The 24,331-nt window shown below is 40.8% G+C and overlaps 3 protein-coding genes across 25 annotated transcripts in view; 1 reads left to right on the top strand and 2 right to left on the bottom strand.

Annotated features, from left to right (window-relative positions):
* Window positions 1-2,254, bottom strand: part of cacna1aa (calcium channel, voltage-dependent, P/Q type, alpha 1A subunit, a) — an 82,213-nt gene extending 79,959 nt beyond the window's left edge. For 10 of the 18 annotated variants that reach the window (XM_040053244.1, XM_040053297.1, XM_040053250.1 and 7 more), the window contains exon 1: window positions 257-2,254. In XM_040053244.1, the coding sequence (XP_039909178.1) occupies window positions 257-588 (332 nt within the window). In that variant the 5' untranslated portion in view covers window positions 589-2,254. The remainder of the gene's footprint in view (window positions 1-256) is intronic. The other 8 variants (XM_040053313.1, XM_040053335.1, XM_040053270.1 and 5 more) reach the window with 2 other exon arrangements.
* Window positions 2,255-10,349: 8,095 nt separating this feature from the next.
* Window positions 10,350-14,705, top strand: alkbh7 (alkB homolog 7). The gene is made up of 4 exons (XM_040053233.1): window positions 10,350-10,857; window positions 11,221-11,394; window positions 11,477-11,601; window positions 11,757-14,705. The coding sequence occupies exons 1-4, from the start codon at window positions 10,585-10,587 to the stop codon at window positions 11,875-11,877; spliced, it is 693 nt and encodes a 230-aa protein (XP_039909167.1). The 5' UTR covers window positions 10,350-10,584; the 3' UTR covers window positions 11,878-14,705.
* A 492-nt stretch (window positions 14,706-15,197) lies between these two features.
* On the bottom strand, window positions 15,198-22,822 carry gtf2f1 (general transcription factor IIF, polypeptide 1). 6 transcript variants are annotated; one of them, XM_040053195.1, is made up of 14 exons: window positions 22,749-22,822; window positions 22,148-22,201; window positions 21,100-21,149; window positions 20,804-20,876; window positions 20,400-20,593; window positions 18,471-18,641; window positions 18,133-18,338; window positions 17,881-18,031; window positions 17,708-17,763; window positions 17,135-17,266; window positions 16,946-17,025; window positions 16,550-16,691; window positions 16,259-16,391; window positions 15,198-16,079 (listed from the first exon to the last, which is right to left on the bottom strand). In XM_040053195.1, exons 2-14 carry the CDS (start codon window positions 22,157-22,159, stop codon window positions 15,875-15,877), a joined length of 1,605 nt encoding a protein of 534 aa, XP_039909129.1. In that variant the 5' UTR covers window positions 22,160-22,201; window positions 22,749-22,822; the 3' UTR covers window positions 15,198-15,874. The 6 variants fall into 6 exon arrangements, with proteins under 6 accessions (XP_039909129.1, XP_039909139.1, XP_039909109.1 ...); XM_040053205.1 differs by having other exon boundaries at window positions 22,148-22,204; window positions 22,749-22,811; XM_040053175.1 differs by having other exon boundaries at window positions 21,100-21,146; window positions 22,142-22,201; window positions 22,749-22,805.
* Window positions 22,823-24,331: the final 1,509 nt, after the last annotated feature.

Raw genomic sequence — 24,331 nt, 5'->3', positions numbered from 1 at the left:
CAGAACCACCCTCGTTAATTGACTATTAATTAAACACCCAGCAACTCCTCTGTCACCTACTGTAGCCTATACCTCATTCGTGACTTGCACGGATGGATCTGCTTGTTACACGTTTGATACTGGGACATAACGTAAAGTCTGCAGCTCATTTAACGGGGAAAAAGTGAAACATTATTAAAAACAGCTGTCTGCACACAGGCCTACCTGTAGGCAAGGCCTAAAGGCGTTTACCCACTGCACACATGGTAAAGGATATGGCCATTCGGTGATCTTTTTGGCGTATTTTCTCACGAAGTTGTCCTCGCTGAAAATGAACAGCGAACGGTTGACAGTGAAGCAGTTCTGGCGTACGGGGATGGGGTTATACAGTGCCATTGTCCGGGCTCTCTGCGCCATAGACTGCTTGTACATTCTCTGGGCCCCGGGCCCTCCAGGTGGGCCGTGGCCATGCCCGTGGCCATGCCCATGACCGTGTCCGTGGCCGTGTCCATGGGGTCCTCCTTGCCTGCTACCACCCCGGCCTCCCGGGCCTCCTCCGCCAGGTCCTCCGCCATACCTGGCTGGTACCTCGTCTCCGAACCGCGCCATTCTCTGGACACCAAAAGCCAATCTTCACGAAGCAGCGGAGAAGGAGACCAATGCTCAGCTGTGCAACCACACAACATTACATCCCATCTGGATCAGAACGTCTCATATGCACAACGGGTTGTCTTGTAAGCTTATGCTGAACACCTGCACCCGGCGAGCAGTTTTGCAGCGCTTGGTTTTAGCAGACGAGGACGCCCATGTACTGTCTCCTTTTCTGTGCGTCTCTGCCAACGGCCAATTGTGGGTGTGAGGAAATTAAATGTGTGGTCGGTTGGCTGACTGGTTGCACTGTAGGGTAGTGCTGTAGGGTTTCTCAGTCTTTGTCCACTCTTATGTCCATATAAAGCAGGGTTCGCTCCCAACATGAAATCATGGTGAGACTGTAGCGAGTTAACATGAATGTTTCATGTTGCCTACGGTACATGCCTGCCTCAGAGCGCACCCGAGCTTCCTGCACCTTGCTGGACGTTTCATGTCTTTGCTCTGACAACGTTAACGCCCGAGTATAACACAGGCCTCGATAAATAAGATTGTTAAAATAAAAATAAATAAATAAATAAATAATAAAACAGCTTACAGCTATCCACGACAGTCACTGGCGTTCAGGTCGGCATTTTGGAAACAGTCGCGTTTCCACAGACTTAAAGGCATTGAAATGGAAAAGCTACTATTATTTATTTATTTCTGAAACATCCGCAATGTTTGGTACAGTGTGTGGTAATAACGTGGCTCCAGCCACCTTACAGTTGTTTTACCACTACACTCCGACAAACCTTTGGACCGGAAAAATGTGACATTTGCTATTGACGAGCCTTATTTCAGAATGTGAAATTTCAGAAGGCAGAAATGAGACAGAACAAATACCGTTTTTCCGTGAATCATCGGTGTCAATGCTGTCTTACTCCGTAGCTTAGGTGGAATAATTTTCTCAAACGATTTCATCAGCACCCATCATCTTCTATCCCTCACCTGCGTGGCCATCCAGAAGCCGAGCAAGGGACACGCGAGCGACGGCGTCAAAGACAAGGGTAAGACGGTCGCTTCTCCGCCGCTTTACACCCTCTCATGATCTTGGTTTGGCCATTCTAGGTGTAGCAGTACGAAAGTCCATCACCATTCCCGCCTTTAAAGAAAAAAAGTCTACCTTCGTCCGCACCGATGAGCTCAAATGTCCTGGCAGAGCGTCCTTCGTACCTCTCGCTCTCTCCCTCTCTCTCTCTCATTGGAGTAGTCCGTTCCTCACGGCCTCTTCTCTTCTCTGCTCGTCCGGCAGCCCCCAAGGGGAGGGAGAGAGGGACGAACGGACAGGATGGATCGATGGATCGGTGAATGGATGGTGACAGGATGAAAGGGAGGGGACTGACTGTTTCCCTGGGATTCGGGCCCGAGTCTGTCTATAAATGAAATAAATCGCTCCTCGCGGTGTCTCTCAGCTTGTGTGAACTAGAATGGGAGTCTGCTCAGTTCTGCAGCCAGAGCACATGACGCACGCAACGCGTCCAACTTCCAGACCTGTGTCAGGGATGGAGGCATCGCCTACTCGCCTGTTTCTTTTAAGGTGATTCGGGCTACATAGCCCTGTCCGGCTGAACTGAAACACAGATATCCCGCTGTTGTCAAACTGAGGCGGACACTCTTGTCTGTTTTCTTCAAAATAAGTATTGTAGGGTCTTTTTTATTAGGAGCGTGTGTGCGGCGGAGGGGAACTGTGCGCGCGCAAATGTACGTATGGCGACGGGGGGGGGCATTATGCAGCTCTTGCAAAGATACAGCTGCAACCCAAGCTCACAATGACTGCGCGCACACGGGCTCGTCAGTAAAGGCGCGTCAGTGTGTGTACGCGCAATCCTGTGTGTGTTTGTTAGGGAAGGTGGTGTGTGTGTGTGTGTGTGTGTGTGTGTGTGTGTGTGTGTGTGTGTGTGTGTGTGTGTGTGTGTGTGTGTGTGTGTGCGGGAGGGGGGGCAGGCTATTCTTAGCAACAGACATTTGGAAATTAATGGACGAAGAGAGCACTCCTCACTCCCTCCCTTCCTCCCTGAAACTGAGTCTAGGATCTTCTTTCCTGCCTTCATCGCTCCCTCACTCTCCTCTCCTCGAGGCTTTCATCATCGCTCCACCGAAAACACTGGTGCCTGCTGAAGGTGTGACCATATGGTCTGCGCTAAAGCCCAAGCAAAACAGCAAATATTTTCAGTGACAACACAGAGGGGAGGCAGGGGAGGTGGATGGACGGCGCCGAGAAATGATGTGATTTATTTCACAGTGACAACATTTCTGCACACACCACCATTCCACCTTAAAGCATTTCTTTCTTATTTTCTTTCTTTTTTCTTTTTCTTTTTCTTTTCTTTCTTTCTTTTTTTTTTTTTTACCTAAAACACATCGTTTTGAAAGCAAACCTCCACGTGGACGCGGGAGAACGGTGGCAAAGAGCTGTTGTCATATGTAATCACCCAATATACACCTTCAGCAAAGTGCTGGTGCCACATTATATTAAGCCCCTAAGAAGAAGAGAGGAAGCCCAAAGCCTGGTCCCGGACAACATCCCCTTGTATGTGAGCTAATTGATTGACTCCACACAGGGTGAATGGGAAATCATCTAGCATATAGAGATTTAAGGGTGCCTGGCAAATCTAACAAACCGAATCAGCAGAGGCGTGCGGCACGTGTGAAAGCCAGTCGATACTTTGCCACCTTAAACGCCTATCAAATATGTCAGAAGGGGATCGTTTTGCTCTGTGTGCACTTAAGCAAAGAATTCGGCCATGAAAGATACTGACCCCTCCTCAAGGGCATGCAGGAATACAAAATTTAAATACTGATCAGAAGCATCGATATTCTGGGCGATACATTTTTTTTTTACTGTTCTTTTGTTTTGTTGGTATTTTACTTTGATACAACTTTGGCAGTATTGTTTTCAATACAATTTCAATTCGACTAAGAAAAACCTGATGACTGCTATCCTTGGCATCACTTCAGGACAATGGACAGCACCACAATTCAGCACCGTGGAGAACAACGTGAAATCAGAAACAAAGCCCCAGTGTTACAAACCTGCACGATTGCGCAAGTTCATTGTAGGTCTGACTCGCAGGGAGATGTCACTTCAGACAACATGGTTCATGTTTGTGTGCGTACAGTGGGGCAAAAAAGTATTTAGTCAGCCACCGATTGTGCAAGTTCCCCCATTTAAAATGATGACAGAGGTCAGTAATTTGCACCAGAGGTACACTTCAACTGTGAGAGACAGAATGTGAAAAAAAAATCCATGAATTCACATGGTAGGATTTGTAAAGAATTTATTCGTAAATTAGGGTGGAAAATAAGTATTTGGTCACCTCAAACAAGGAAAATCTCTGGCTCTCACAGACCTGTAACGTCTTCTGTAAGAGGCTTTTCTGTCCCCCACTCGTTACCTGTATGAATGGCACCTGTTTGAACCCATCATCTGTATAAAAGACACCTGTCCACAGCCTCACACAGTCAGACTCCAAACGCCGCCATGGCCAAGACCAAAGAGCTTTCGAAGGACACCAGGAAAAGTATTGTAGACCTGCACCAGACTGGGAAAGTGAATCTACAATAGGCAAGCAGCTTGGTGTGAAAAAATCAACTGTGGGAGCAATCATCAGAAAATGGAAGACATACAAGACCACTGATAATCTCCCTCGATCTGGGGCTCCACGCAAGATCTCATCCCGTGGGGTCAAAATGATCATGAGAACGGTGAGCAAAGATCCCAGAACCACACTGGGGGACCTGGTGAATGACCTGCAGAGAGCTGGGACCAAAGTAACAAAGGTCACCATCAGTAACACACTACAACGGCAGGGAATCAAATCCCGCAGTGCCAGACGTGTTCCGCTGCTGAAGCCAGTGCATGTCCAGGCCCGTCTGAAGTTTGCCAGAGAGCACATGGATGATACAGCAGAGGATTGGGAGAATGTCATGTGGTCAGATGAAACCAAAGTAGAACTTTTTGGTATAAACTCAACTCGTCGTGTTTGGAGGAAGAAGAATACTGAGTTGCATCCCAAGAACACCATACCTACTGTGAAGCATGGGGGTGGAAACATCATGCTATGGGGCTGTTTTTCTGCCAAGGGGACAGGACGACTGATCCGTGTTAAGGACAGAATGAATGGGGCCATGTATCGTGAGATTTTGAGCCAAAACCTCCTTCCATCAGTGAGAACTTTGAAGATGAAACGAGGCTGGGTCTTCCAACATGACAATGATCCAAAACACACCGCCCGGGCAACAAAGGAGTGGCTCCGTAAGAAGCATTTGAAAGTCCTGGAGTGGCCTAGCCAGTCTCCAGACCTCAACCCCATAGAAAATCTGTGGCGGGAGTTGAAAGTCCGTGTTGCTCGGCGACAACCCCAAAACATCACTGCTCTCGAGAAGATCTGCATGGAGGAATGGGCCAAAATACCAGCTACTGTGTGTGCAAACCTGGTAAAGACCTATAGTAAACGTTTGACCTCTGTTATTGCCAACAAAGGTTATGTTACAAAGTATTGAGTTGTATTTTTGTTATTGACCAAATACTTATTTTCCACCCTGATTTACCAATAAATTCTTTACAAATCCTACCATGTGGATTCATGGATTTTTTTTTCACATTCTGTCTCTCACAGTTGAAGTGTACCTCTGGTGCAAATTACTGACCTCTGTCATCATTTTAAGTGGGGGAACTTGCACAATCGGTGGCTGACTAAATACTTTTTTGCCCCACTGTATATACAAATTGCAATCCATTACCTTCATTTATTTAGCCACAATCCATTACATACCCCTTTTCTAGCAATTGAAGCTGTTTCGGGCTATTTTTCTACTACCTTACACCGTAGTCTTAGTGATTGTACTCAGCTAACTGCAGTTCAGCGTAATTCTTCAATTAACTTCTTGTTTTTTTGTTGCTTTGTTTGCTTGTTTCTACCATTTTCTTTCTGACTGTTGCAGTATCCTTTTGTGGGGGGAGGTATTTACTTTACTTTATGAGGTTATTCATGATAGTTATGATTTAGGCGATTGGGAGTAAAGTGATTTTCACAAATACACAAAGATAAAGATCTATGTGAAACACCTTTGTTGTATCATGAAGGAAGTGCTGAAACATTATCATAGCAGAAGAAGAAAAGTTAATTGTAGTACTTCCAAATTTATAATTTCTCAAATTTTACTATTTCATTTTTCTAGAATTAGGCCATTTGTGTGTATTTGAGTCCGACCTCAAATACACACAGGTATTTTTACTTAAAATATATGTAAGTAGTACAGGAGAGTGACAGTTTCAAAGGAAAAAAACATGTTGTAATTCTCTATTTTGCATCAATTTTTTTTTATTAATAATTAGCTCTAGTGTATTTTAAAAGAAAAGACAAACAAATCACCTTTGGATTCTTTTAAAAGAAACCAGATAAAATAATACAGCAAAGTTTTTCTTTTTTTTTTTAACACCAAACACTCCAGTATCCATGTGCAGGGGCACTGAGTTGTGGGCTTTCTTGTAGTCACTCTGGGCAGTGCCCAAGTTGGTCTGCCTGGATACTGCTTTAGAGTCTTGTGTACTGCTCTTTCAGCCAGGAGCTGGTACTTTGGCCTTTTGGTGTTACTTGCAATGCCCTTCTGAGCTGTGCTCATGTATTACTCATGTGCCTACTCAGCTTGGTTGCTACGATGCCTGAGAAGAGCTTCAATGTAGTGGAGAGGTTGGTAATGGCCAAGTAGTTGTTGGGATCCTTCATGATCAGAACTGTTCTGCTCTGTGTGGATGAGAACCTGCTGTTAGCAGACCATATATTTGTGCTCAGTGATCATGGAGATCTTTTAGCTTCTTCAGCCAGTAGGTACGGATCATGTCAGGTCCTTTCTTTATTCTGGAGACTTGTTGTTGGAGGTTGCTGTGGTCTGCTTTTAGGGGCGCCAACCACTTGTTGTGTGACACCTCCTTCTCACAGATGTTTTTCCAGTATTTGTCATTTTTAGCTCTTGTTGGGTCTGCCTTGGTGCTATTCTACCCTTTTACCTGAGAGCACACCCTCAATGGATTTTTGAAGAGCGTTTATTCTCTTGGCCTCTGCTTGTCTGGTATATCTCTTCAGTCTAGTGCCCAGAGCCTATGCCTCAGCCTCTGCTATGAACATCTTGTTGTACTTTTTTTTCATTCTGGACCTGTCCATCATGATGCCCTTCTGCACCTCACTTAATTGACTAACATCCTCCCGCACAAGACGTTACGCCTTATATCTTGTGACAAAATGCAGAGTTGGGATTAGTTAACACAATGATGTATTCATTATTCATTATTAACCTAATAAGATAATTATACTCTGTGTCGGCTGTTATGTTTCCTTCTTGTGAGTTATGTGCGTTAGCATTTACATAACGTTACTAATGATTGTCATTTGAATCTTGTTTTTGAAACATTGTCTTTCCAAAACCTCTAGACTGTTACATGTTGTGTGTGTTTGTTCATAAATGTGTGTATTTACACTTGTGTGTGTTGATCTGTGAAATTATCTATTGCTGTTCAGTGCCAGAGGCTTTAAGGAGCAGCATCCTTCTGTCCAAACCTGTTATTCCACACAGCCGGCATAAGAAGCACTGCAGAGCAACAACACCAAGGCCACCCATGCACAAAACATTGTTACCTCACCAGAGCACATGAACTGTCTCTATAAAATAGACTGCAGTAAATGATAAACAGGCTGTATTTATTGTGATTTTACTTCTATGACTGAAACCACACGTTTTTCCTTACCTCTCTCATTTAGTGGAAGAAAGACGTTTTGGGCAACCCAGACTTTAGTTCATATGATGTTCACAGTAATAATTAATTTCATAAGAAGGTGCAATGGTAAAGATGCTGACTTTGTTCATATCTGTCATAGGGGCATTGTTTTTTAATCCATCAAGTTAAATATCACAACTATCCCACATACTTTTCCTGTTAAGTGCTTGTAATTGTCAGTGCAGTATGCTGACTGCTTTTTTAGAACTTCAGGTAGTGTTTTAAATTCAGTTTGGGGTCAAAAATCTGTGCAAAAATCTCAACATATGCCTCATTTCTTTTAATACTGTCTTGAATTTGTCTTGGTCTGCAGCAATAGTTCTCCAGGTTTTGTTAAGATCAAAGTTTTTCTTTGGACAATGGCTGCTTTTTACTTATTGTCAGTCTAATCCTTGTACCTCACCATTTTAGAGGAATTTTTGTTGTTGTTTGTTTGTTTTCTGTGAACACTGACCCCAGAATTATCCAAGCATCAAAATGTCACCTCAACTCAAGGGATGAACAAATTTTAAATTGCATCTTTTTAGACTCTTTGTTATTAGCAGCCTCTTGCAAAAGCACAAAAGAAGAAAAAAATTGCAAAGCAGGAGGTGTTAGAATTACAGAAACAATGTTTTTACCTGTTATACTTTATTTTCATGTATGTTTGTGCATATACAAATTGCACAGCACTGTAGAATATACACAAATACGGACAACACGGACATCTCTGAAAAGAAAAGAATGATTCTGCACAACTGGCTAGAGAACCAAATTAAGTTTGACTTTAGTCAAAGAGGGAAGATGAATAATCAGGACAGAATTATTCGTCAACCTGTTAAAAAATGATGGAATCATGGATGTAAATGCAACACACACAAAAGCTAGTCTATCCCATCCGTAGAGATTGAACATGTCTGAATAGTTCTCTGTTGTTTTTCTTCCTCTGTCAGATGTTCAAATAGCGGGTAGCTGTGAGGCTGCAGCTCAGAGGCGAGGACCTAAAAAGGAGTGTCGTGACTCAATGATTCATAAGACTGAATAATTCAATCGCTGGATGCATGTAGAGCACTCCGCCCCTGCTGAACCCGGCACTCCACAGACCAGTCGCAGATTTTCATGTAAACCTCTGTAACACTGGCTCACATTATACACAGCAAACAAAAAACGACAGATTGCTCTAAGGGTCAAACGTGTTATTTTCCTGTTGTTACAGCATCATCATCTTTACATAACCTGAATTCTGAGGTATTTGAGTACTCAGGTGTTCAGCCTCAGAAAACTCTGTGTGTGTGTGTGTGGGGGGGGGGGGGGGGCTGATTCAACAGAAGGCATAGTGATGCCTCCAGGAAAATGTGACCCATGATAATTCAGTGAATCACAGAGCCTTTAAATGAGTCCACCAACTGGGAATTGAAATATGAACTCACCCTTCATAACGCTTGTCATGGCTGGATGAATGTAATGCTGGGGGCAGCAACATGGCATCCAACAACGAAGTGGGAATCACATCAGTTGTATGAAGAGGAGATATGTGTGTTATTGTGGATGTTCACTGACTGAGACCAATACTATAGGCTCACAGAAGGAGCTCAAATTAACCTTGTTTATGCAGGGGATTCATGCGGATGTTTGGAATCACGTGCACACATATCTGTCTCTGTAGGTGGAAGGATGGTGGACTAAAGTTTATCAGTGCTAGAAGAAGCACACGTTTTACATTTTTAAACATCCAGAATTATTAAGGTAGTTATAAGCAGAGTAAAGCAGGTGGTCCTCTACATGGAAACATCTTTTTCACTTTATCTTTGCATATTTAAATCACAATTTAACTTCAATGTAAAAGCAATGCACTTCTTGTGGGGGTAAAGGAGATACCTCACTTTCCTTCTATAAGAGTTTGCCTGGATACAAACCAAAAGAGGGAGCAGGAGAGTGGACGTGCTAACCTTAGTGGTAAGTAGGCCAAGTAAGCATTTTTTTTTCTCCTTGGGATTCTCCAGTGAGGATGAAGTCATCATCTCCTCTATGAACTCCCTCCTTTCTCCTGTTTTTTTTTTTCACATTCTCCATTTTTACAGCTTTCAAAATTTTGCACAGATTCAGAGTCACTCAGTGGATTAATGAAAATGTATAAACTCTTTTTATACATTTTTATTACTTTCTATGTTAGCATTTTTTTTCTTATTCCAGTTTCTGCATAAGTTGTCATGAAAATCCTGTGCAGCAGGTTAAGAGATTTAAAGCCTGGCAATTACAAAAGAAGATCTTTGTGTATATTTTGTCAAACACTATTGATACAGTTAGTGATGAACAAATTGGGAAAAACACCACCTCCTGTGTGGAGGCTTAAACATTTTTACTAGTTGAAATGTGCTGATTAAGCTGATTCAGTTTGTAATCATGGGCATTCAGTTCCCTCCAGTGTTCACACGGATAAATTGCAGCATATGGTTCCCTGTATTTATTAAACCTGTAAGAGAGTTTGCTCTCACTGAGCTTTAACTGTGGGTGGAATTAATGTACATGAAGGTGTGTTAGACATATGGGTCACATATATATGAGACCAGACCACAGGATCTGATACTGTTGACCATACTATTTTCCCTCCACAGACTTAGAAATCTGGTTATCCCAGGTTGAAGGACACACATACAGTGATGTGAAAAGTGTTTGCCGTCTTCCTGATTTAATTTTTTTTGTAAGTTTCTCACACTTAAATGTTTCAGATCATCAAACAAATTTAAATATTAAATATTAAAGATAACACAATAAATACAAAACTGCAGTTTCGTAATAAAGGTGTTTATTAATAAGGGAAAAAAAATCCAAACACTCATGGTACCATAGCAGTTCGCCATTAAAATAAATAAATAAAACATTTAAAAAGAAATCTGTATAGAATATCTTTTGTATAATGTTTTATAAGGTTTTTTGTAACTCTAATTTGTAATACTATTTTTTGTAAATTTATTTTCATTCTTATCCTTTTATATGGTTTGCATGGTACGGGTGGCATTATCTTTGAGATGACGGAGGTCAAACATTTTGTTTTTCCGGCGTTTGACTGAAAAAAAAAAGACTTCGAGCCCCACAATGCTTTGCGTTTCCAACATGGCGCTTCCCATAGCTGCTTGACTTATGTCAACAAGACCGAAACACCGCTGAAGGTAAACGAGGGCTTTATAAGGACACTAACTAATAACACATCGACAGGGACGATGAAAGTGTTGTTGGCTGTGTTAAAGCAAATCCACAAGCCAGCTCTTTGCACCGGTAACCCGCGCTGTCTGAGCTCCGGGGCCACCAGCGGCCTGTTACCTCTCGGGGATGAAGCTCCAATGGTGGGCTCCAGCCCGGAGCTGGTGCAGAAGCTGGGCTCGCAGGTGGAGGTGAGGACGGACTTCATCACTGAGGCAGAAGAGGCTGCTTTTCTGCGGGAGCTGGACCCAGGCCTGAAGAAGAAACGCTACGAATTTGATCACTGGGACGATGTAAGTCAGGTTCATTGTTGACCGAAACTTTAGGAAAGTTGAATGTATTGAATATTTAAAAAGGTGTAGGTGAAGGTGGTTTACTGCACTGTGATTAGAAGTGCTTCTGATAGTTTGTCTAACCCAACAACGTTTATGAGGCAGGATCAAATATTAGACACACTTCTGACAGTAATGCAGTCCAACACCCCCCCTATGACCTCAGTGATAAACAACATAAAGTACAGTAGTTCGTTTTTAACTGCATCACAGAGCTATAGCTGTATTCACACCTAACACTGTCACTGATCAGTGTAGTTGAACTGTTTTCTCTTCAGAGTAACACAGGCTGTGAGACCGACTTTGTTTTTCCTGCACATTTAGGCAATCCACGGGTACAGAGAGACTGAGCGTCTGAGGTGGGGCGCGGCATGTGAGGAGATCTTGAATCGGGTCCGATCTACAGCATTTCCTGAATGTAGCCAGCTCCTCGGCCCTGTGCATGTTATAGATTTGGACAAGACTGGCTACATCAAGCCCCACATCGACAGTGTCAAGGTGGGTTTGCCAGGATTTTTGCACAGTGGCTTTCTAAAAAAAAGTTTCACACATGGTGATCTTACTCTCTAACTTTTTCCAGTTCTGTGGAAGCACCATTGCAGGGTTGAGTCTGTTGTCTGACAGTATTATGCGCTTAGTGAAGGAGGACACACCCAGTGAATGGCTGGATCTGCTGCTTTCCCGACGCTCCCTCTACATACTGAGGTGCTGCATTTGCCTCATATCTGTCTTAATATTTCCTAAATATGACGTGTTTGAGATTTTGATTAATACACAAGGCTGAACGGTTATAGTAAAGAAGCAGCTGTGGAAGTTTGCAATTAACAAAGGTTCACCCTGTCCTTTTTACACCTGTGCAGGGACCAGGCCAGATATAAGTTCACTCATGAGATCCTGAAAAATGAGGAGTCTGTGTTCAACGGGCAGAGAGTGCCTCGACAGCGACGCATTTCTGTCATCTGTCGTAACCTTCCAGGATAAGCTCCAGCTCTAATAACAGCAGCAGATCATCAAGTCCAACTTTGAGGTTTCTGCCAGTGATACTCATGGAGATATCAAGGCTAAGATCTTTCAAGTTTATTAGCGACTATAAATGTGTGTGTTCAGAATGTTTATTGGACGTGACGCTCTTCTGGTCATGCTGTTGAAAAAGACTATAAATTGATTCAATTTAAATGGCATTCTTCTAAATTTGCACTGGATCTTGCCGAAGACGTCAGATTTAAACGTATCTGAATGTTGTTTTCGGTTCAACATTAAAATGTTGTTTCAGATTTGTGTATTTATACAATAATTTCATCACTTTGTTGCGCTTTTCTAATTCTGTATAATACAGAGTCTCTTTGTGAAACATTTCCAATGTACCTTAGCAAATAAAATTATGATCTTGAATGTTTAAAAACTTTTAACTGAACACTGTGTGAGAACTCAAAAAATGGTTTATTAATGAATATAATTAGGAACAAATTACACAAATACGCAGCTGGACAACACTTGGAGTGAAGTGCTGTGAAACAACAGCACTTTACTCCAATTCTTTAAGTACTGACATCACTACACTAACATCTAGTGTTCTAATTGAAAATAGTGCGTCCTTCTGCTCAATGGTTTGCCTAAAAATGCACTTTAATGTTTATATTGTTTATAATTTCCCCTAGGGATCAATAAAGTATTCTGATTCTGATCAACTTTTTTTTGTGCTGCTGCCACTAGATGGCAGCAGCACATCTTCTCTGATAAGGCAAATTCATTGCAGGAGGAACCGCACTCTATTCGTTGATCCTAAGTGAAAGGGATCAAGACATAAAGTACTTAAACATGACTTCCTGGGCAACCCTAGTTTAGACAAATACTCCTTATGTACTTCTTTAGTCTTTTAACACAGGTAAATAAGACTGTACTAAATTATTTATTTTATTGTAATGACTGCATATGAGTTGGGTTTCAACACACTGATGACACCACAGTCGGGGAGTCAATATAATAGTATATTGCAGAGAGGAATGGGGATTAGGTCTCATTCAAAGACATGGTGGTTACAGAACTTCTGGGCCTGGGATTAAACGGTAAAATGCATCTTTAAAGACGATGTCTGTGATGTGCTAATTATCATGTTTATTTTTTTCAAACAGGGGCTCTAGACTCAGGCTGTGGAGGGGCTTCCCGGGATGCCCTGACCACTTCTTCCATACCCATGTGATTTTTTTTTTGAATGCTCTGTTGCATGTTGTATCTTTTATCTATACCATCCTTCAGGTTTTGTTTTGTCTTTTGTTGTTCATGGTCTTTCTTCTCTTTCCCAGCTGGCCAAGGCAGATGTTTGTTCTTCTCTGAGTGTGATTCTGTCTCACATATAAACCTAATGAAAGGGAGTTCCTTCTCTCGACTGTTGCCAAGTGCCGGTTCATAGGGTGCTTTGTGATTTTGGCGGTTCTTGCTCTGATATTGTAGAGTCTATCCTGGTTTGAGCTGGTGCAATGCAAATATAATTCAAATAAATTGTATTTATATTGTGCTAATTCACAACAACAGTCACCTCAAGGCACTTAATTTTGCACGATACAATATTAGAATGAAACCCTAACAATCACACAACCCTCTATGAGCAAGCACTTGGTGACTTAGGGACAAATTCAAGCACAGCCAGGCTCAGGGAGGGACAGCCATCTACTGTCACTGGGTGGGGGTGAGAGAAAAAAGAAGAGAGCGAAGAGAAAGAGGACAAAAGGTAAACTACAGGAGTGATGGGCAGAGTTTAATAATTGCTAATGACTAAATACAGAAGTGATGTATAAAGACAGACAAGTGAAAAGAGCAGCTTGAAGAAGAAGCACTCAATAGATCGAGGGAAGCCTGCCAGCAGCCTAGACCTATTACAACACAACTAAAGGATGATTCAGGGGGTCACCTAATCTAGACATACCTATATGTTTTGTCAGAAATGAAAGTTTCTAAACTTCCAAACTGGGAGCTGGTCTCCCAGAAGAGAGGTCTGATAGCTGAAGGTTCTGCCTCCCATTCTATTTTCAAATGTCCTAGGGCCCACAAGTAAGCCTGCAGTCTGAGAGTGAAGTGCTCTATTGGAGTGAAATGCTACTATGAGGTCATTAAGATAAATGGAGCCAGATCACATAGGTTCATGGATAGATAAAACTGGGTATCATCTCCATAGCAAAGAAAATGTACCTAATGTTTTTTAAAAATATTACCTAATGAAAGCATGTATAATATAAAAAAGTACTGGTCCCATCACAGAACCCTGTTGAACTCCCTGAATAGCTTTTGTGTGTGAAAATAGGCTCCTCATTCACATGAAAAAACTATAATCTACATGCGTGATACATGTGATTCACTACAGTACTCTTGATACTAACAGTGTGTTCTAATCTCTGCCGTAACATATTTGGTCAGTGATATTGAATGATGCAATGAGGTCTTGCAGGCCAAGCAGTTAATAGTCAAGAGGCCATAAGACTTTAACTGGTGCAGTTTCTGTGCCATTCTGCACTCTAAATCCTGACTAAAAGATTTTAAAATAAACAATTCGTTTGAAAAATGATCATTTAATTGTTTGACAACTACTCTTTCAAGACTTTTTGAAATAAAAGGTTTGAAATTTGTGTACAATAGAAGTGTTTTTGCTTCAAATCGCACCACAATCTATGTAAACTCTCACAGAAAGACGAGGAAGATGAGAAACCTCAGACAACACTGCACACAAATCACTTTTACATCCCTTTAACAATATTGGCATTTTAAGTGCTGTACTTTTTCATCATTAAAATAATAAAGTTACTTGCTGCCTACCAGTTGTGTCAAAATAGTAGCTTCCTTTTACGTGATAAAGGTTATCCCAGGACAGTAAACAAAGCAGCAAACTAAGGTTTTGCAAAAGACAGTCTTAGCTTCCTGATAGTTATGCAAATGAGCTTTCAAAAATATTTGCATGCACCCTATTTCAGGGTAATCTTTGTCTTTACAGAGGGAGGACAAAATAAACAATCGATGCATGTGCTGTGCCCAACTATACTTCATGAACAACAAGCACCCAAAGTAAGAAGTGAATGTTAGTTGCTGCCATTTCTTTTTAATGCTTTCTTTGAATTATTTTCACTCTAAGCAACACACATACATATTTAGATGTTTAATGTGAAGTGTGTTTAATAAATCTGTTTATATTAAAGTACTTTCAGGAACAAGTGATTTGATAAACTGACAAAAAAAATAAAACTGCCCAGTTTTGTCCTTAAAGGACAAAAGGTTTTTTTAACATTGAAGGAGGAGGTACAAAAACTCAAATCCTTACTTAAGAATAGTTTTATTAGAAAAAAATTTATATGCAAGGAATTAAAAACAAAAAAAACCAAAAAAAAACAGAACTATCAGGTTTTAACTATCAGGTCAAAACAAAATTTTTCATTCAACATAATTTCATGGACAAGTCTGTTACTTAAAGGGAACCTATTGTACTATTCCTTATTTTCCTGTTATATACACATTTTTTTCTTCTCTGGGATTTTTGACGTAAATGAGAACCCTGTAAAACAACTTTTCTTTTTTTTTTTTTTTTTTTTTTTTTTTTTTTTAGGAGGGGCAGCCAATCAAAACAAAGTTAGCTTACAAGGAAGTGGTAGGAAGCTAAAACAAAGGATAAACTGCACTACAGCAAAGTGGAAGATAAAAAAAATCTACATGTATACATTTTGAACTGGAAATCTTGCAAAGCAATTTTACTGTTTTGGAGTTCAAGAATAAAAATACAGAAAAGAAAACTGACAAAATAAATCCGCTCTAAGGTGAAATTTCAGACTGCTGCTGAAGGCGGGTCTAGCTTCCTGTGCTGTGGCATATCACAGAACAACCTGTACAGACTATTCTTCCATGGGTTTTATTGAAAACACTATAACCTTTGAACAAAAGAGGGTCAGTTTTAGCACTTCACCACTTCTACAACCACAACATCCCTCTGTTCCTTTGGTTATTCAGTGAGGTAGAAGTGCATTTTGTCGTTTATGTTCTTGCGCTCTGGATTGAGGCGCTTAAGGATCTGTGCCAGCACGTTGACAGTCTGCTCACTGCTCAGGCCGGTGCGCTTAGTCTGGAACTTCTTCAACAAGTCTTTAGTGGTCATTGGTTTACGGATCAGGTAGCGGCGGACTGCTTCCTCTGTCAGCTGCACATCACTGTGGGGTGAATGAAAAGTAAAGAATACAGTTTAACACTCATATTTACATTAAATATCTATTGGTGTCTTTATGTTAGCCTTCTGAATCATAAGACAAGCAGGAAGAAATAACTGTGTGTCTATGAAACTGTATTGGAAAAAAAAAAACCAAAAAAAAAAAAAAAACCTGGACCTTACCTTGAGCTTGGGGTGGATTTGCCTGATTGGGGTTGAGGTGTGCTCTTCCCAGAGGGAACAGGGCTCTGGGTGCTGGGTTCCATCTTAAGCTTTTTGGCAGCAGGTGAGTCGATGCTAGGACCTTGTCTCTTACCTGGAGACAAGACAGAGAAGACAAGTTTGTTTGGAATGGAATAACAAAAAGAGAAGATTTGAGAGTAGAAAGCTACTTGTGAAGGTCCTGCATATATCTATGTATGTACACTATACTGTGAACGTATGAGCATTTGTGTGAGCTTTCTGAGAAATCACCTTGCTCCAGCTTGCTGGCGGCAGCACGGAGTGTGTTCGAGGTGGAGGCAGAGTCTAAGGATGGAGTTCCAGGACGGCTACCAGTCCTGGAGCTGCCTGCAGAGCCGCGGCCACCAGCACGTTTAGGAGGTGTGCGTTTCTTCTGAGATAGGAAGGAAAAGACGATAATTGATGAGAACGCAAACAAAGAATGAAAAATTCCAATGTAGAATAACAATCCGCACTAATATGAAATACTCCAAAGCTTCAGCATTACAAAACTGGTTGCACACTGGTTGAGCCATTGTCTTATTAAGCAACAACGGTACTGATGTTAATTATGATAATGATAGGAAAATATATTACAAACTAATTTGGCTTAAAAAGAAATAAATGTGAATTTGTTCAGTTACGCACACTAACCGCCATGAACAGAGCAGAGGCCGTCTCTCCTTCGATGTCACTGTCATCTGAGCTGTCTGATTCTCCACTGCTGTCTGTGAAGCACAAGAACATAAATCTGACTACTCATACACACACATTGCTCACATATTTTAAAATACTCCATTCAACAGTACGTGTTGTGACTTTTTTTTTTTTTTTTACCTTTTTTCTTCTTCTTCTCCATTTGAACTGGGGTTTTCTTCCCTTCCTCCTCCTCTTCCTCCTCTTTTGCTTCCTCATCATTCTGTTTCTCCTCCTCACTCTCTTCCTCACTTTCAGATTCTTCATCAATCCCTACAAAAGGATAAATATTCAGAAACAATCTAAATACATTGATTAGTGAAAAACTAGACACTTCTGGCAGGTATCTGGCCATAACGTTCGTCCAGATGCGGAGCTAAGTTATATGAGACCTAAGTCATTTTCAAGATTGTGTCTACTCAGGTCACCTTCCACTCACCTAACTTTTCAATGCCTAAAATAAATTTTTTGACACTGTATGCATAAAATCATATGTTTGGGGGTGCCTGTGCCGCAAAAGATAGAATGGTGCGTCTACCAATCAGCATGTTGAAACCCTGAGTCGCCTGTGATGCAGCCATCAGATTGTGTTCCTTTAGGGTTTGTATGAATGTGTGTGAGACTGTGTGAACATCCAAGTACACATCCATTTACATTTACTGTGTTTTATAGCTTCACTTTTATTGAGTATTTTTAACAATAAATTGATCTGACCTTTAGGGTGTTCCTCTGCTTTGACAGGCTTTCCCTTTTCTGGTTCTTCTTCTGAGCTAAATTTGAAACACAAAATAAATGAATAAATAAATAAAACAACAAACAACAAAAAAAACCCCAAACATTGTTGATACAGTGTGAATCTTTGTGTGCTACCGTGTAACGGATCTGACCTGCTTTCATCTGACATATAATCCACTTCTAGGCCCTCGTAGTCTCCGTCATCGCTGTCTTCCAGAGCCTCGTTGTCTTTACTCTTTTGCTTCTTTTTCTTTGCTTTTCCTTTCCCAGCATCTTTTTTTACCTTTGGTTTGCTCTCTCCATCTGTCCAACAAAGCCAAAGTGTTTGAAGGAAGAAAATCAAAAGATGAAAGCCGGAGACATTTTACAATAGTCTCTTCTTCTTGTTGTGTCTTTCTCCTTACCGTCCCCCATACTGCTGTCACTGTCATCACTGCTCATCTCCAGCTCGTCCTCCAGGTCATGAATGCGCAGGTCACCCCCTCTTCCGCCCCCCTTCTTTTTCTTCTTCCCAGATTTTTCTCCTTCGTCTTCATCTTCCTCACCCCGCTCCTGCTCTCGAAGACGTCTCTGAAGCATGATGCTAAAGTGATTCACCACCTTGTTCCGCCTAGAAAAACGGAGGGTGACTGTCTTAAAATCAAACATTTAACATCTAGGGTCAACTGAGTACTTATTTTTTAAGTACTCATTTTTCTTCATCACTTTTAATCCCAAACCACACCCGTCCTTTCCCTTTCACCTGCCCCACTCCTCCTCAGCCTCCTCAGCAGTCAGAGTTCGGTGTTTGGCCTGTGGTGTAAAGTTGTACCAGCCGTGAACAGGAAAAGCCTCGAAAGCTCCATCGGGACACTGCGTGAAGATGTAGTAGGATGCATTTTCTGTAACGCCACCCTTCTTTATACCTTTGAACCTTAAAAAAAAAAAAAAAAAAAAAAAACAATTCTTTACAGACATCAAGTCACTGAGATTTCTCTAAATAATAACTCTTACAGTGGGGCAAAAAAGTATTTAGTCAGCCACCGATTGTGCAAGTTCCCCCACCTAAAATGATGACAGAGGTCAGTAATTTGCACCAGAGGTACACTTCAACTGTGAGAGACAGAATGTGAAAAAAAAAAAAAAAAATCCATGAATCCACATGGTAGGATTTGTAAAGAATTTATTCGTAAATCAGGGTGGAAAATAAGTATTTGGTCAATAACAAAAATACAACTCAATACTTTGTAACATAACCTTTGTTGGCAATAACAGAGGTCAAACGTTTACTATAGGTCTTTACCAGGTTTGCACACACAGTAGCTGGTATTTTGGCCCATTCCTCCATGCAGATCTTCTCGAGAGCAGTGATGTTTTGGGGCTGTCGCCGAGCAACACGGACTTTCAACTCCCGCCACAGATTTTCTATGGGGTTGAGGTCTGGAGACTGGCTAGGCCACTCCAGGACTTTCAAATGCTTCTTACGGAGCCACTCCTTTGTTGCCCGGGCGGTGTGTTTTGGATCATTGTCATGTTGGAAGACCCAGCCTCGTTTCATCTTCAAAGTTCTCACTGATGGAAGGAGGTTTTGGCTCAAAATCTCACGATACATGGCCCCATTCATTCTGTCCTTAACACGGATCAGTCGTCCTGTCCCCTTGGCAGAAAAACAGCCCCATAGCATGATGTTTCCACCCCCATGCTTCACAGTAGGTATGGTGTTCTTGGGATGCAACTCAGTATTCTTCTTCCTCCAAACACGACGAGTTGAGTTTATACCAAAAAGTTCTACTTTGGTTTCATCTGACCACATGACATTCTCCCAATCCTCTGCTGTATCATCCATGTGCTCTCTGGCAAACTTCAGACGGGCCTGGACATGCACTGGCTTCAGCAGCGGAACACGTCTGGCACTGCGGGATTTGATTCCCTGCCGTTGTAGTGTGTTACTGATGGTGACCTTTGTTACTTTGGTCCCAGCTCTCTGCAGGTCATTCACCAGGTCCCCCCGTGTGGTTCTGGGATCTTTGCTCACCGTTCTCATGATCATTTTGACCCCACGGGATGAGATCTTGCGTGGAGCCCCAGATCGAGGGAGATTATCAGTGGTCTTGTATGTCTTCCATTTTCTGATGATTGCTCCCACAGTTGATTTTTTCACACCAAGCTGCTTGCCTATTGTAGATTCACTCTTCCCAGTCTGGTGCAGGTCTACAATACTTTTCCTGGTGTCCTTCGAAAGCTCTTTGGTCTTGGCCATGGCGGAGTTTGGAGTCTGACTGTTTGAGGCTGTGGACAGGTGTCTTTTATACAGATGATGAGTTCAAACAGGTGCCATTCATACAGGTAACGAGTGGGGGACAGAAAAGCTTCTTACAGAAGACGTTACAGGTCTGTGAGAGCCAGAGATTTTCCTTGTTTGAGGTGACCAAATACTTATTTTCCACCCTAATTTACGAATAAATTCTTTCCTACCATGTGAATTCATGGATTTTTTTTTTCCACATTCTGTCTCTCACAGTTGAAGTGTACCTCTGGTGCAAATTACTGACCTCTGTCATCATTTTAAGTGGGGGAACTTGTACAATCGGTGGCTGACTAAATACTTTTTTGCCCCACTGTATAATACATAATTTTATCTTGCATTACCAACACTTTTGAAGAGTAACTCAGAGGGAGTCTCTCTACTCACCTCTTGCCAGCTTTACCATTAACCTTGAGAATCCAGGGCTGGTCCTCCACTTTGAATTCACGCGTGACGATACCAAACTTCTTCCGACGAGCTTCCTCGCGCTGCTTTTTGCCAAACTCACTACCTGCTGCGCCTTCAGGGGTCTCTTCCTCCCCATATATCTTCCGAGCACTCATATCTCTTTCCATACGAGCCTGGGGAAAGGAGAAAGAGCAATGGAAAAGTGAAAAAAAAACCAAACCCCAGCCTACTCATTCCTAAATTTATCACATCTTTCTCGCTCTCTTTTTTTTTGTTTAAGGCGAATAAGACTGGCTGATATTCCTTTCTCATATCAACTCTAGCTCTGTCATACTGAAAACCTAAGCTTTGTCTGTGAGGTGTAGTTAAAGTATGAAGCCCACCTGTGTCCATGTTGAACAGTTGACTCTGTCCCCTGCATTGAAAGCCATTATATTGTACTTCTTGTTGGTATTTCTATGCAAAGAAAAAAAAAAAAAAAGAATATAGTGAGTTATTGTGCAACATAACTGAGCTCAATTCATTTGCGTCACAATAATCTTCTAATAGTCATGCACGTCTTCAAGTGACATCTCAGTGACCTAGAATGACCAAAACACGTATGAGCACATGCAAAACAGTGACACAAGGCAAGTCCTGTGCACACAAATCTCTTTGGATATTTACATGTGTTACTCACTTGGGGACACGCACGATGTATTCTGTGGTTGAGGTGCTGCTGCTGCTTCCCTGTAAGAGAAAAAATGTTCTTGTTGGAAGCCTGTCACATTTGAATAATGTGCACACCATGAAAGTCATGTCGGACCAGTACAGCTCAAAAGTCTTGAGTCTCTTCCTTTATATTTACAAGTAAAATGGAAATGCAATAACTTACTCAAACCACATATAAGGTAAAATGGAGTTTGTACAATTGTAACAAACTTTAAAGTCAATATTTGGTATAATTTGCTTAATTCTTCAACACAGCCTGAACTCTCTTATCCAAGCTTTCTTGTCATTTCTTCCAAGATGTCTTCTGTAATAGTTCCCCAGGCTTCCAGAAGAACGTCCAAAGCTCATTTTTTGACAACAAACCTAATCAGACACTTAAAATCACTGCCAACCTGCTAAACATGGACAATGTAAAGAAGACCACAAAGGATCAAAGCATTTTCAAGGAAGACTATGGAGACAAATAAAAGCGAGAAAAGCACTGGAAAAAGTGAATATTTTTTTGCATCTGCTGTCAATGTAGTTTTTAAAAAGACCGTTTTTAGAAAGAGAAAAAAGAGAAAAGAGAAAAAAAAAATGGGAAACTGGAATTAGCCAAACTGAAATGAGCCGAACTGTAATGAGGTACAACACTGGATAATCTTTTGTGTTACCTGCCTCTTTCATGCTTGAATAATAGGTCAGTGTTAAGTGGTTGACAAACAAACCGACCAACAAAAAAACAAAAAAAACAAAAACACTCCTCTGAAAATAATTAGGTGCAAGGACTGGACTGAAAATGAGTTTACGAAGCAGCCAAAGAAAACTCAGTCAGAAAGCCTGGAGAACTGTTTCCAAAGCCCACTTAAAAATACAATTAATTCTGGCTACTTGGAAAAAAAACATGGAGAAATGAGGGATGGCTCAAGACTTTTGCACAGCACTGTAGATTCACGGCATTAAACATAGCACAAGAGTGGATCAAATTATCAAAAGAAAATAAAGACATACTTTTGTGTTGTCAAATGAAAGCTTACCAGTGATGTCATGGTTGGTTGTCAGTCTCTGGATTTACGACACCACATCAACAGCTGCTTTAGGCGAGGTGGACACACCGTTACGAAAACAGAGTAATGATACTAATAAGATAATACATAATAATATATAATTCAGTCAGTTTGTGTTTATTTTTAACTCAGATTATCCAGCTGAGAAACAGAGAACCGAAAAGGTCTGTGAAGGTACGATATCCCTGCACGAAGACATTCAAATATTGCTTTATAAGCGTTTTCAGCAAGTTATGACAATTTTAGGATTAAAACAAACGCGGCAGAATAAAGGAAACCTATCCCCCTTCCATGACTCATTTGTAATATTACAAGAAAGACTGACTAAAGTTAAATTAGGCTAAAGTTATACGAAACGAGGTGTAACTGATGTTTATATCTTTGTACGTTAGCTTTAGCAGCACCACATTTTGCAAGCAGCTGTAGCTGCGGTCTGTAGCTAACTGTGAAAACAAGCAGGACCACTGTAAACTCATGAGACCTATCCATCTTCGACCAATGCAAAAAATATTGGAAATTAAAAAGACTAAATATGAAATATCTGCTCATAAATGATTATATACCGTCTTACCGCTGTGTGCACTCCAATTGCACTTGTTCCGTTTGCCTCTATGGTCAATAGGAAACATTTACTGTAGACATTGGTTCCTACCAGTCCCTTTGAAGGGTTCCGCTTGTTCCCTTTTATTCACCAGTTTATCTTGTTTAAGAGTTTCTACCACCCCACTACTCATCCACCGAGGAAAATATTTCCAGAAAGTGGCACTACCTACGCACTACTACTACGCAACATTTACAAACACGTGTGTAAGATGATATCCACAATCTGCACTAATAAACTAGTAAAATGTGTGTTTTAGGGTTTTATTAGTTTTAAATATTTATTTTGTGAATAAATGCAATTTGCCTGTGTGAGAAGCAATTAAAGAGACATAAAGTATTCCTCATAGTACCTGTATGTCAATAGCATTTAGTGTGTAACAGAGGATTTAGCGAGTGATTACAATGATAGCCTGCTCTGTGGAGCAGTTTAATTCAACCCTGTTTCATTTATATTAGATATACATTACATATGTATGTCTCTCTCTCTCTCTATATATATATATATATACACACACACACACACACACACACACACACACACACACACACACACACACACACACACACACACACAATATTAGAGACAAAAGAAACCCAAGAATGTGTCACATGTGCTTGAATTGCAGGTTCTGACCATAACAACAACATACCTTGACATGGGCCTTAGAACACGTGTACAAATTTGTCCTATATGACTTATCAAAACCCTCCCAGAAGTAACAAAACAAAAAGAGAAGTGTATTTTTTTAAATTTATCTTGTAAACTAGTAAAGTAGTATTGATTGTTGCCTTTACTTCCCATTATCCACATTGATTGACTCACAAAAACAGCACTGCCAAGGAAACATGACATTAAATGCTACAAACACTAATAAGAAAGAGAAAATTTGATGAACAATCTGAACTGACTAAGAATAATTACTTATAGGCACTTGTTTACCCTTTATCACACATTTGACTGTTTAACTTCGACTTGTGGCTGGTCATATAATAAGGTCATATAATAAACTTGTTAGCAAGGAAGAAGACTATGGATTTGACCAAGATTAGATTGAAAAGCTATGATAAAGGGAAACAGATACACATTGTACGTATATATATGTATGCACGATACAGTGCATAAGATAAGCAGTGATTAAATAATGGGCTATTTTAATTGCAATCCTAGAACATGTCTGCTACAAATGGTGCACAGTGACTATTTTTATCATCTTCAATTAGTATTTGCATGATCTCTTTGCATGTTTAAGGCAGGATTAACTTTTTTGGGAAGCAATTCAAATTTCACAGTGTGTGCTACAAGTATTCAGGACTGATGAGCAGATGTCATTGACCCACGATGTTTCGTATGACGATGAATTACTTTGCTTTGTCACTTCTACTTGGTATGTAATTTTCTGTTTTCATTCAATTCAAAATAGAACCTGAAAGCAGAAAAAAATCTAGATTTGTTTTTTAATGAAAAAAGCTCTTTTTGATTGAAATTGTATTTTGCCTTTGATAAATGTTCTGTTGGCAGTCCTAAAGAAAAATACATCTGAACATACGCTT

This window comes from Simochromis diagramma, unplaced genomic scaffold, assembly GCF_900408965.1.
Source record: "Simochromis diagramma unplaced genomic scaffold, fSimDia1.1 OVJJ01000321.1, whole genome shotgun sequence".
In the NCBI taxonomy this organism is placed as follows: domain Eukaryota; kingdom Metazoa; phylum Chordata; class Actinopteri; order Cichliformes; family Cichlidae; genus Simochromis; species Simochromis diagramma.
This window is presented reverse-complemented; position numbering and strand designations above follow the sequence as displayed.

Coding starts and splice junctions, on each gene's coding strand:
- alkbh7 (XM_040053233.1), top strand. CDS start 10,585: ATGAAAGTGTTGTTGGCTGTGTTAAAGCAAATCCACAAGCCAGCTCTT. Junction 10,858..11,220: donor AATTTGATCACTGGGACGAT/GTAAGTCAGGTT, acceptor CTGCACATTTAG/GCAATCCACGGGTACAGAGA. Junction 11,395..11,476: donor CCCACATCGACAGTGTCAAG/GTGGGTTTGCCA, acceptor AACTTTTTCCAG/TTCTGTGGAAGCACCATTGC.
- gtf2f1 (XM_040053175.1), bottom strand. Junction 16,692..16,945: donor CTCTGTTCATGGCGGTTAGT/GTGCGTAACTGA, acceptor TTCCTATCTCAG/AAGAAACGCACACCTCCTAA. Junction 16,080..16,258: donor AAATCCACCCCAAGCTCAAG/GTAAGGTCCAGG, acceptor TTCACCCCACAG/TGATGTGCAGCTGACAGAGG.